This window comes from Apaloderma vittatum, unplaced genomic scaffold (genome assembly GCF_000703405.1).
Source record: "Apaloderma vittatum isolate BGI_N311 unplaced genomic scaffold, ASM70340v1 scaffold9088, whole genome shotgun sequence".
Lineage (NCBI taxonomy): Eukaryota > Metazoa > Chordata > Aves > Trogoniformes > Trogonidae > Apaloderma > Apaloderma vittatum.
This window is the reverse complement of record NW_009730171.1, coordinates 1-11,906: the sequence shown is the minus strand read 5'-3', so window position 1 is coordinate 11,906 and position 11,906 is coordinate 1. Positions and strand designations below refer to the sequence as shown.

Sequence of the window (11,906 nt, the reverse complement as noted above, 5' to 3'; positions counted from 1 at the left end):
GATTTACCACAGAGGCAGAACTCAGGGTTGGCTCTGTAGGCAGCCACCCCAGGCCAAGCAGGGAGTTGGAGCTCTTCTGCGTACCCAGTGACAGGGGATGAAAAACAGGGAGGAGACTGCGTTATCTGAGGATGGCACTGGGGGAAGACGATACAGGCAGCTGCAAGCCTTTTTTGGAAAACAGGTTTTGGGGATGGGAGGAAATCCAGCCTAGACTGCACCGCTGAATAATCCTGAAGCTGACTAAGAAAGCCACATTTACATTATTCTACGAGCTAAAAACTAAAACTCAGCTACGCTAGGAGTTTATTTAGCTTAGGAACTTAGCAATATACACAGTGACAGGTGCAATCAGAAATTAATAGAGTTCAAACTGATTCCCTTTAATGTGAACTAGAAAACATCTTTTTTTCACTGTGAAGTTAAAATAATGCAATAAACTCTCTGGTTGCAAATAACAGTAAAAAAAAATTTAAAACCCCAAATAAAGTGGCAGCATTTAATGCTTCATCCTTAACTAGGTACTGCCAAATCATCTGAAAACCCACGTTCAGGCTTTTGAACATGCAAGCTCTATGTTCCGCTTTGGAGGAGAATAATTTTGTTATTACTGCAATAATGAGAGTTTTCCTATTCCAGTTTTGAAACATTTTTCACGAGTCCGCAATTCAAACTCAATATTCAATCCTATCATGCCACTCAAGAGAAGTATACTGGAAAAAAAGAGTTAACAAGCAACATCTATGCCGAGTAATGAAGTGTGAAGGAAGGGAAAACGTTTTTTTGCAAGATATTTAAAGGACTATTTTCTGGATGAAAGAAAGAACTTAAAAGTTTTTGATATTGCCCCTTTAAATCCTTCTCAAATACTGAAGTCAACAAACAAACACAATATAAAGACAGGAAGTCTTCAGCATCAAGCTAGGAGAAAATTTCAGACTCTAAAGCGAAAAATCTGGTGTCAAGGACTGCTCTCTCAGCCACGCTCCCACGACCAAGCGACCCCAAGGAAGGAGTGTCCTCGCAGACTTTGGCCTAACAATAACAAACTCAAAAAAATGCCCATTTCATCTAGATGTCATTTGCTCTGCATGAGGTTTTGAGAAAGGCTATGATTGTAACTGGTCGGTTCTGACCTCAAAATACCAAGGGATGTTTTCCACCACTATTTTCATCTTGTAGACAGCTACCACTGGCTCTGCATTGTCAACTTTCAGGCAAAAGTTTTCACAGGAAAAAAATGTAAACACCAAAAAAATTTACATCCCTAATGGCAAAAAAAGCATTTTTTATTCGTAACTGAAATAATTACTTAAATAAATAAAAGGCAAGGGAATAGCAAAAGCGATACAGCCGGGATGTTTATTTTACATTGAGAGATGTAGAGTTTCTGTACAGCAGAGCACAAACAGAGCACGTTCTGAGACAGGTGCTAGAGGAATAGAGTCAACCGAGTTAGAAGACAGGACAAGAAACTCATGAAACATCCAAAGCTTGGAAAGATGTTTTATCCAACGCGATGAAGATGTCTTTGGAGAAGTGAAGCAAAGAAAATTATCTGCATGAAAAGAAAAAGTGAGGTAAGGTAGGAAAGGGAAAAAAAAGTAAAAAAAAAAGTGCAGTAAGACTTCCAAAAAAGCAGCAACAGCACAGCAGAGCCCAGCATGCCAAGATGACTACTAGAGAAATGCCACACCATGCTGGGACGGGAATGCTACAGTAATGTCCTCATGTACCAGCAGAGTATATTTTCAAATCTGTTTTCCATTTAGAAATAATCACAAATTGAAGGAATACTGTAATCTCTGAACACAGAGGAGGGAAAAAAGTAATCCACTTGCTTGATAAGCCACTGAGCAAAAAGCATATGGGTGGGGATGTTAAAAAAATAAAAATCAAAGCACATAAAGCAGACATTAGACCCTGACTAAAACGATGTAGAGGGAGGGAAGGAGGAATGGAAAAGAAAGCAAAAACATTTAAAATACGAGTGTATGCAAAAGACATCTCAAGCTCCAAGCAAAGCTTATGCCTTGCTGAGATCATGTTAGCTCCCAAAAAGAAATGCTGGGACTTAACATGGCACCTCACAAGCACTTGAGAGGCCCCAACTCTCCTTCTCTCCCATGTCAGCTGTACAGGGTTCATGCAAGTGCAAGGCGTGAGCCTGGGAAGGTGCATTTAGCAGAGCTGACCTCTGTTCAGAGCTTTAGCCTGAGGGAAGAACAATCAGTTTGTACCCAGCACTGCAGGCACTACTCACACCTTACCAATGACCATCTTCTTGCTTTCCTGCCACCTAATAGACTTTTTTCCTCCTCATGACTAAAGTTGGTACCACCACATTTTTGGCATATGCAAATTAAACTACCACTACACTCCACAAAATATGCAGAAGCAACCTACAACTCAACTGCCACTTTTATGGGTTTGAATGACAAGGTATTTAAAACCAATTTCCACTCTTGTAACTTGGTGGTTACTGCTGAAATTTTCAGAGCAGGTAAGGAAATTTAGATAAACACTTTCCACTGTCATCAACAGAGAATACAACTAAATCTAAACTTAGAAACTTTTGTAGGAGCTTTGCCAGAGAAAAAGAAAGCACTCTGAATGCAACACACAAAGGCAGTTTTCTTCAGTAAACTGAACTTGATGGGCCTGGTAGACAATGCTCGCACAGAGGTGAACTGAAAGCATAAATGCAGAGCTCAAAGGGTAATCACAAGACACAAGGACTGCAGATACAGAATGAAAGAGAAAACATGAGCTTATCAGGCAGTTTACAAAATCACCATGAGTATTTACCAGGCTAGGCACACTCACCACACTCTGCCAGGGTAAAGAAACTGTTCATGGTATTTTGTACACCTAGTCTCGCTAAAGGAACGCGTCTCCCGCTACATAGGGAGTGTGATTTCACAAAGCTGGAACCGCGCAATCAATGAGGGCAGGGAAGCAGGTGCAGGCAACGAGCTGGGAAGACATTTACATGGAAGTCATATCGTTGAGAGCGTGGTCCAGCTCCTCACTGATGGCTTTGTACTTCAGTTTCTGAGCATATAGCTCATCTAACATTCCCCCAAGGAAAGGCAGCAGTAGGCAAGGAAATGGAGCGTGATCACGGGATGGAAGGTGATGGAAGGTGGCATGGGATACCATCCAGAAGCCGTAGAAAAGGGGAAGGGTGCACAGAAAGAAGTGTTGCAGCAGACAAAACAAAAATCACAACATTAGAGAAGAATAATTAAAAAAAAAAAAAATCGATAGTGAGTAGTTTTATGTGAAGTTCATTAACTGCACTGTCAGTGGGGCAAACCTATGATATGAAGAAAACGAAGGAAAGAAAGTGTACAAGGGAAGCAAAACTCATTTTTCTCTAGATTTTTGGTTTAAAGCACATAAGGAAGCCACACAGGAGCTACGGAGAAAAGATCCAGAAATGGCACTCAGGCAAGATGCTACCATTTCTTTTCTACCTCTTTTTTTTTTTTTTTAAAACCACTCTGGTTTGTGTGACGTCATAAATTCAGTTTCTTACAGTGCTCTGTTCCTTCTAAACACTTATCTCTCTTCTTAGATTCCTTCCCGAGCCAGTGATCACAATTTTTCAGCAGCTACCTAGATATTTCATACCCTTTATGTGGAACTCAGCCTGCCGGGCCAAGCAACCAAGCTTCTTAAAATCCTAGACTTAGTGTAACACATCTAAATTTTACACTCCGTACGACTTTTAATTGCAAAGCACTACTGAATTATTTTCTCCAGAGGGAGAAAGAACATTCTGCTGTTCCCCTGCAGTTCTGAAAGATTCATCAGAACCTTAAAAGAAACTCTCCAAAGTCAAACAAGCTGTAGTTCTCATTACGTAAAGATCCATTAGCTTTACGGAAAACAGCAACCGGTCTATATCACAAAAAGCTTGCCCTGACCCACGCTTATTGCAGCAATGAATTAGGTTGGCTTGCGACATTCCCTATTATTACAAACATAACATAGCTTTCCATCAGCTTTTTAAGATAATAGCTATCATCTAATCATTTACTCTATACATTTATATACGTCCAAGTAGGAGAGTATAAAGCAAAAAAAGAAGGGAGTCTTGAGAACGCTAGAGAAAAAGGAACAGGCAAGAGCAAAACACTGTTCACCTGAAACATTTAAGTTACTAATACATTTCAGATGGAAAACATTTTGTCTGTTTTGCTCTTCAGGCAGACCCATGTATATGAGGTTAGGTGAGCAGAACTGGGCACTGAAAAAAACCCCCACAACCAAACAACAGGAGAAAAAGAGAGCTGTATTCCTACAGTAAGCGAGAGAAAAAAACCCCAACGTACCTTCTAGGTCATCAATGCTCTTCTCCAGCTTGGTTACTGACCTCTCAGCAAATTCAGCACGAGTCTCAGCCTGCAGTCAAGACAAATACAGACTACTTGAGGAAACATCCATAGTGCTTACAATTGAGTAAAAAAGTACAAGGAGAGGAGGCAAACAATAAGGTGATACTATTTCTTAGGAGAGACATTTAACACTGAATTGTCTCCAAAATGACACATTCATCCTTAAAGCATCAAAGCGGTGTTTATAATAAAAGAATCAGTTGCGTTGGAAGATACATTGTAACTAACGGCTCTAATTTTACCTCCTTCAGTTTGTCAGTCAAGACTTTAATCTCTTCTTCATATTTGTCTTCTTTCTGCGAGTACTGTAATTAGAAAGAGGATCACTGATATCAGACCAGGTATTCTAAATATACCCAAACCCATCACATTCAAGACTGTCTTCCAACAGACCAACTGTATATGAGCAATTCATATGGGTCTAACTAGATTAATTCCACTTACCAGACTGAGGTACTACAGAGTTTATTACAAGAGTCAAACCTCCCTTCAGTTCTATTCCAGCCCTACACAGTGGGAACTGTGAGCAGGAATTAGGACCACAGTTTTAAAGAGGAGTGGCATGTGGAGAAATCTAATGTTATCACACAAGTGCCATTTTGAGGGACATTCTATAAATAATATTTAATCCTGTCAGACTACTTAACAGGACATGTGGTCAAGCAATACAGACCTATTTGGAACCAGAAGGAACGTTAGGTTCTGATAAGAGCCAAATACGAATTGAGTAGTAGGTTCAAATGCTTTTACTGCCAGTGGCCTGGCTGGAATGCTGCAAAGCGATCAGCTTGCAAAGGAAACCTCACTGACCCTCCGGATGACAACGTAAGGGATACGCTCTCCCGTAAGTCTCTAGCCTACCTTCTCAGCCTGAGCCTCCAGCGACTTCAGGTTGTTGGTCACAGTTTTCAACTCCTCTTCAAGCTCAGCACATTTGCTGTTATTTTGGAAGGAAGGCAGGAAAGGGGCGGATGGAAGATTCAGTCAAGCAAAAGAAATGGAAGAAAACAGGGGGAAAAGATAGAGAAAAATGAAAACAATTGAAGAGCAAAAGAACAGCCTCAAAAGCAGCTGAATTCATCACAGATTGAAAGCAACTCTTCGTAATGCCAAATTCCATTTCAAGTGTACATTAAGACAACGACCAAATGGAAATTACCTACAGCCCTTGGCTTACAGGGAAATATTTTCATAGCCTTTGCACGTGAGACAGTTCAGCTTCTTTTTTGGCTGCACAAGAGATCAGTTTTAAAGGTAAAAATGAATATACAAACAAAAAAGAGACCAAGGGAAACCACCAAAGCAAGATGCAAAGAGAGTAAGGAGCGTAGTAAGGACTTATTTGTTACTACTGAGTGAGCTAACTGGCTATGGAAGCTGAAAGTCTTGGGTTGCAGTTACACCTAAAAACTGTTTATTAGTATCAGTACCTTATCCTCTGCAGCCATTAATGCTTTCAAGTTTTGATCCATTATTCTTAACTGTTCCTCCAGCTGTCGGACTTGGCTGTTAGTGAACACATGAAATGCACAAAAGCCATTCACAAAATCAGTGTGCAGGTACAGCATGCAGTGACAAAACACACGCGCACACACATATGAACACGTCTACGGTGGTGCTGACCATTTATTTCAATCATTAGAGTAAACAAGCAAAACGTAGCTTTGAGCTGAACACGCAGTGTACTGCCAACGTTTCATGCTGTTACAGTCGTCTTGTAGCACCTCACACACATCTCGGGGCAGTTCAACACTTACCTTTCCGATAGTTCAGCACGTTCCTCAGCCCGCTCCAGGTCACTCTCAATGATCACGAGCTTACGAGCCACCTACAGAAAAGGTAAAGGGCAGTCAGGGGTATCATGCTGCTGCAGCACGTCACCTGTTTCTAGAACCAAGAAAGCAGGGAGCTGGGCCTCTTTGCATTTTTCGGTCAACACATTTTGACTACATGACATCTTCATTATTCATTTGAGTCTTCGTTATCCGACATTTTTCAAGGCCTCTCTTTCATTCACCAAATGGCAATTTAAAAAAACTTTTTTTTTCCCTACGAGGCCAGGGAATACTTTCAACTATATGAAAGCAGAGATCTGAGCATAGATCTCCTGCCAACTTGCTCCCTGAGGTATCCACATGCCCATTTTTCCTTCCATGGCTGCAAAGAATGGTGTTTGCGATCTTTTGAACTTAAAAGTCAAAGAGGACCAAAAAAAAAAAAACCCACCATGATTAAAGGCACAGCCTAAAAGGCTTTAGAAACAGATGACCTGCACTCAAGAACTGACCTCTTCATACTTGCGATCAGCCTCTTCAGCAATGTGCTTAGCTTCCTTAAGCTGGATCTCTTGGATTTCCATCTTCTCTTCATCCTTCTGGGCTCTATTTTCAATGACCTTCATTCCTCTGAAAGACAAGAAAAACAGGAAATGTTGGGTTCATGGCTTGCCAGTTTATCTCTAGCTCCGTTACTACTGGAGTGTGACTTTCAAGCAGGTGTATTATGGTGAAGGAAGCACGTCAGATACTTGATTCTCCACACCATAGATCTAGTCCTGTGCATTCACGCTTCAGAAGGTCAAAGGAAAGAAGCATGTGTTAGGAAGAAAGACAATCTTCTTTGCTTAGCTCTCACCACAGTTCAGCTGGACTATTCTTTTTCATTTTAAGCTGAAAGAAAACTGATCTTTTAGAAAGGTAAATAAAGGACCGTGCTCCTAAAGACCAACTAAGATGACTAAAGACATCTGTGCTTTTACACTCCTGGTGAAACAGCATGTTACAACCCCTGCAGGACTGACAGGCCTTTTGTTTATGGGCCAGATTCCCATGACTTCTGCCAAGACAGAGCCCGAGATCACTGAAGCTCTCTGTGCTGTGCATAAGCAAAATTTAACTCCTTCATAATAGGAAATACTGTGTATTGCCCCTTCCATGCATGTTGGACCCAAATTCTCTTAACTATTTCACAACGCGCTGTGAGTCTCAAGCACATTTTTTTTTTGCCAATGGGCTGCATTGTCAGTGAGGCAGAAGCACATACGCAGAACACGTAGGATTCTTTCCCAGTCAAAGGTACTATCACAGATATAATTTGGAGAAGTAAAAGAGAGGATCTTCCAAAGCCATGAGTCTCAAGTTCCTAACTCACATTAAGTACTTCCGGAAAGCTCAGTCTAAATCTGAAGTAATTATCCTGTGCTCTCTCCTTTGCTCACCTTCATGTACCAATCAGGCCAATAGGAGAATCAAGGCCTCTTCCAGCACTTTGCTGTTCTGCAGGCGAGATTTTCCACCCACAATGAAATCAAGAATCATCTGACAGCACCAGAGCCCTCAGAAGGGGCATCACCCTCAAAAAGCTGTCATCCAAACCAAGAAGCCTTGACTGGGCCAAGCAGTTTTCCCAGGATGTGGCACGACACATCGAAAGCCCTACTCCACTTAAATCTTACCCAAAACATGAGAAAGAATTCAAGCCTATACATTTTGGACGTCCCTACAGACAAGCTGTAACTGAAGTCCACAGAGGCCAAGGAAAAGTGGATTACACATATTCAGAGACAGAGGAGTGGCTTAATTTATCTCCCTAACCCACACCCTGGCAATTATGATCTTTGTCATAAGGGTAATGATCCATTCAAGAGTGGCCCCACCCACCTTTCGCTCTCATCTGCAGCCTTCTCAGCCTCCTCCAGCTTCTGCAGGGCAGTAGCCAAGCGCTCCTGAGCCCGATCCAACTCTTCCTCAACCAGCTGGATGCGCCTGTTCAGAGAAGCTACTTCGCTCTCAGCCTAAGCAGAGAAAAAAACAGGAGTTAATTCATAAGAACACACACATCGCCTCCTGTAAACTATCACTCCACGTACCTGCTAACGCTGGTTAACAGTACTTCAGTCACTTCTGACTTCATCCACTAAAAATCCCATACACAAAGATGTATGTGCCCTCATTGAATTGTCAAGTTATTGCTTAACAGAGGAAAAAGTGATTAATGCTTCCTTTAAATGAAGCACACTAAGGACTGTACAGTTTGTACTTGAAAGAACTGCGCTAGAAGAATTATGCATCAGTCTCCAATTATTTTCTCTTACTGTATTTGCAGACACAAACTAATTACAGTCTCTACCCTCCACCTTTTTTAAATCAAATCAATACAAGCTAATTACCCAATTCCTCTATGGTATCCCAAACCCTTTATTTAAGACCTTTTGTCATATTTTGCTAAGAATTGTCCCAATATTTCCTTGAGTTCCATAAGAAAGGTTCAGCACAAACATGCAAAAATACACCCAGAGCAGCATTTGCAATGAGACAGCTGACACAGAGCATGAGAACATTTAAGAAATGCCTGCATACCCACAGGTTTTGTTCACAGGCAAGCTAAGCAATAGCTGATAAAGTAGGTACCATCAGAGGCTACATCTCAGTACAGGCAACAATCACTATTAAAAAAAAAAATAAAAAAATCTGGTTTCTTCCCCCTCCTAATGTCATCCTGAAACTTCCCCCAGATTTGCCTTTCTTGCATTACTTGTTCACTTAATCTTCTAGTCATTTGCAACTCATCCACCTCTTACAAGCTTTGACTTCAGACAATCTCATAACTACACTTGCTTCAGCTGCAGAATACGTTCTGGGCTTGGAACTATCCAAACTAGTAGTGGGATAACTGCGAACAAAATTGCCCTCAACTAGCCCTCGTTACTAGACTTCACTTCTTTCACAAGGATATTAAGCACAAAATAAGTAAAAAGGTCATTATTCTAAAAAGTTAATTAGTTCCAAGCATAACAGTTACTCACAATTAGTACTGAAAACAATGTTGGTGGGAACCAACTCTCTATCGAAAGTAGATACCAGAAATATCAGTTGGGTACTTTTATCTAATTAAAAAATTCAGGAACTGTTGTTTGTTGCTATTACTAACCAGAGGTAGCTGGATACAGTTGGCCACAGCTAAAACTTTGTTGTACATAACACAGGAGAGAAGAACTTACACACTAGACAAGTGAAACAGCCTTAGACATAACAGTGACATCGTCCCACGAGAATGACTGAAAGTAGCACAGAAACAGGGAAGCAAACACATATTTGAATATTAATGAATTCTGGCAGTAAATACACAGAACCAGGAGGAGGAGAGACTTCATCATTAGAGATCTACATTAACCCAAACGTGAAATCTTCAGCTACATAATAAAGCAGTCGTACTCCAAATCTTTCAGATTTCTGGCTTTAAACTGTAAGAATCTGAACATTCTGATTTGAGAAAGAAAACAACCTCTCATAAACCTTACCCTCGGGAGATTCGTACTGTTACAAGTTAATTATTATCATGTCAAGACTCCTCATCATGATAAAAGTGTACAATATGCTTAGAAAACATGGGGTGGCTAAAGTTCAAGTTTTTACTTCCTGCTCCAGTAACTCACGCAGGGTTTACCAACCAGCCTTATATGGCCCAAGTTATTCTTCTGCAGAGCAGGACTTATCTCCTTATATGGTAAGGAAGGAAAAAACCCCAGTGACATTAAGGGGCACTCCCAGAGCTAACAGGCAAACATAACCTTCTGCATTTTCGCCACAGCCTTTATATACCACATATTTTTACAACGAGTGATGACATGGGCAAGTTACCATTGGGTGTTAATTATTACTGTTGCAAGAGCGCTTCTGTTTTCCAAAAGGAACTAAAATACGTTCTGCAAACGTGATTATGTACACTTGAAACAGAAGAGATGCTTTTTTAAGGCACTGGCTGCTAGTCACAATCTTGAAACTCAGCAATCTGGTTTAACTATCAAAAGCTGTAAGCTGCGATACGTTTTGGCCGCTACGTTTTGGCCGCAGCTTTAGCTTTTTCATTGTTTGCGTATCTGTACCTTGCACAGGAAATAAAAAAAAAAACAACCAACAAACCCTAGAACAACCCTAGCTGGTCACATGCTATATACGTGTAAGGCATTACACTAAGGGAAGGGTCAGATTCACACCTCGGCTTCTTGCTGTAGTGTTCTCAAAGCCTCCCTCCTTAAGCATGCAGAAAGACAGCCGTAACAATTAAAAAAAAATATATATATATAATAGCTAGCGCTACAAAAAGCAGCACAGGTGAGTTCAGTTTTCTGCCTTTATTCATCCCAGCACTGTCCCCTCCAAACAACTACTTAAATACCAGATAAAGCTACTCTGCAGAATTCCACATTGTCCGCATAAAATGACTCCAGGGAAGAGACAAACATTAACCTTTAGGACTGTAAGCCCTACACCAATGTGGCTGAACTCTAAAGGGAGGACTCCACCAGCGCGCTGTAATCACTTCTCCAGCGCTATTCCTTCTGCCACAAAAGTAACTGCAAATTTTCCTGTTTTTATGGGAACCGCTTAATATGTTGTTCAGAACAATACATGTTAGAAAAAGTAGGAAAAATGTTGTCCTTTACTCCAGAAAGCATAGGAAATGAGTACAGTACTTTTTTAAAGACAGAAACCCTTATGAAACAAGTTAATGACTGTGGCATGATCCCTTAATGGGAAAAAAAAAAAAGAGGAATATGTGATCTGCAAGAATGCAGTAGTTACACAAGCATAAGAAGCCATATTTTAGTCCTTGGGAAGATCACCTGCAAGTAATCAGAAGGCTCTTCCTTTGAACTTGCCGCCCAGAACGTGCAGAAAGCTCCATAAAATAAGGAAATCAAACAATCACCATTTTTTCTAATGCAGTAAACTAGACGAGTAAGAAATTTATTCTTTGGCATCGCTTTCACGCAGCCACTGAAGACACTAAAACCGCTATGAAGGACATCATACATTTTATAGCAGGAAACATTAAGTTACAGCTGCTAGAATTCCCCAAGGTCAGTGGCGAGGCAAACAACAGCCCTATCAGCTTTCTGCTGTACCACCCATAATTACACCTCTCTGCTAGGTGAGTCTGTGCTGCTCACACCCCATCTGGTCTCTGCCTAAAACCGTGCCTACTGCTCCTTTCCCGTCTCGGCGAGGGGCTTGGATTATAGCAGGAAACATTAAGTTACAGCTGCTAGAATTCCCCAAGGTCAGTGGCGAGGCAAACAACAGCCCTATCAGCTTTCTGCTGTACCACCCATAATTACACCTCTCTGCTAGGTGAGTCTGTGCTGCTCACACCCCATCTGGTCTCTGCCTAAAACCGTGCCTACTGCTCCTTTCCCGTCTCGGCGAGGGGCTTGGACAAGCTAAACACACCACCGATGCACAGTGACAGCGACCATACGATCACACCGCTGGGGCGTTTTCTGAGTGAGTACTCAGATGTGGGCACCCCGGCTCCAGTCTCGGGTGCGTAAGTTGTTAGCAGCCAACGCGCTGGCTTCCCACAGCTGAACTTGTTTGAATGGGAGAAGCAGACGGCTCGTACTTGCAAAAAAAGGGACCCAAAAAAGCCAGCAAATCATAAAACCTTGCTCAGAAGCTAACACAAAGCACCCAAGCTCACACACCTCACCTAAGTCCATCC

General features: G+C 41.4%; 1 protein-coding gene across 1 annotated transcript; it reads right to left on the bottom strand.

Annotated features, from left to right (window-relative positions):
- Positions 1 to 4,340: 4,340 nt before the first annotated feature.
- LOC104277895 (tropomyosin alpha-3 chain-like) lies at positions 4,341 to 8,196 on the bottom strand (the record flags this gene model as incomplete). The annotated part of the gene is made up of 6 exons (XM_009874686.1): positions 4,341 to 4,410; positions 4,646 to 4,708; positions 5,834 to 5,909; positions 6,161 to 6,231; positions 6,691 to 6,808; positions 8,063 to 8,196. Coding segments are annotated over 6 exons (532 nt in total), but the record flags the coding sequence as incomplete, so codon positions are not given.
- Positions 8,197 to 11,906: the final 3,710 nt, after the last annotated feature.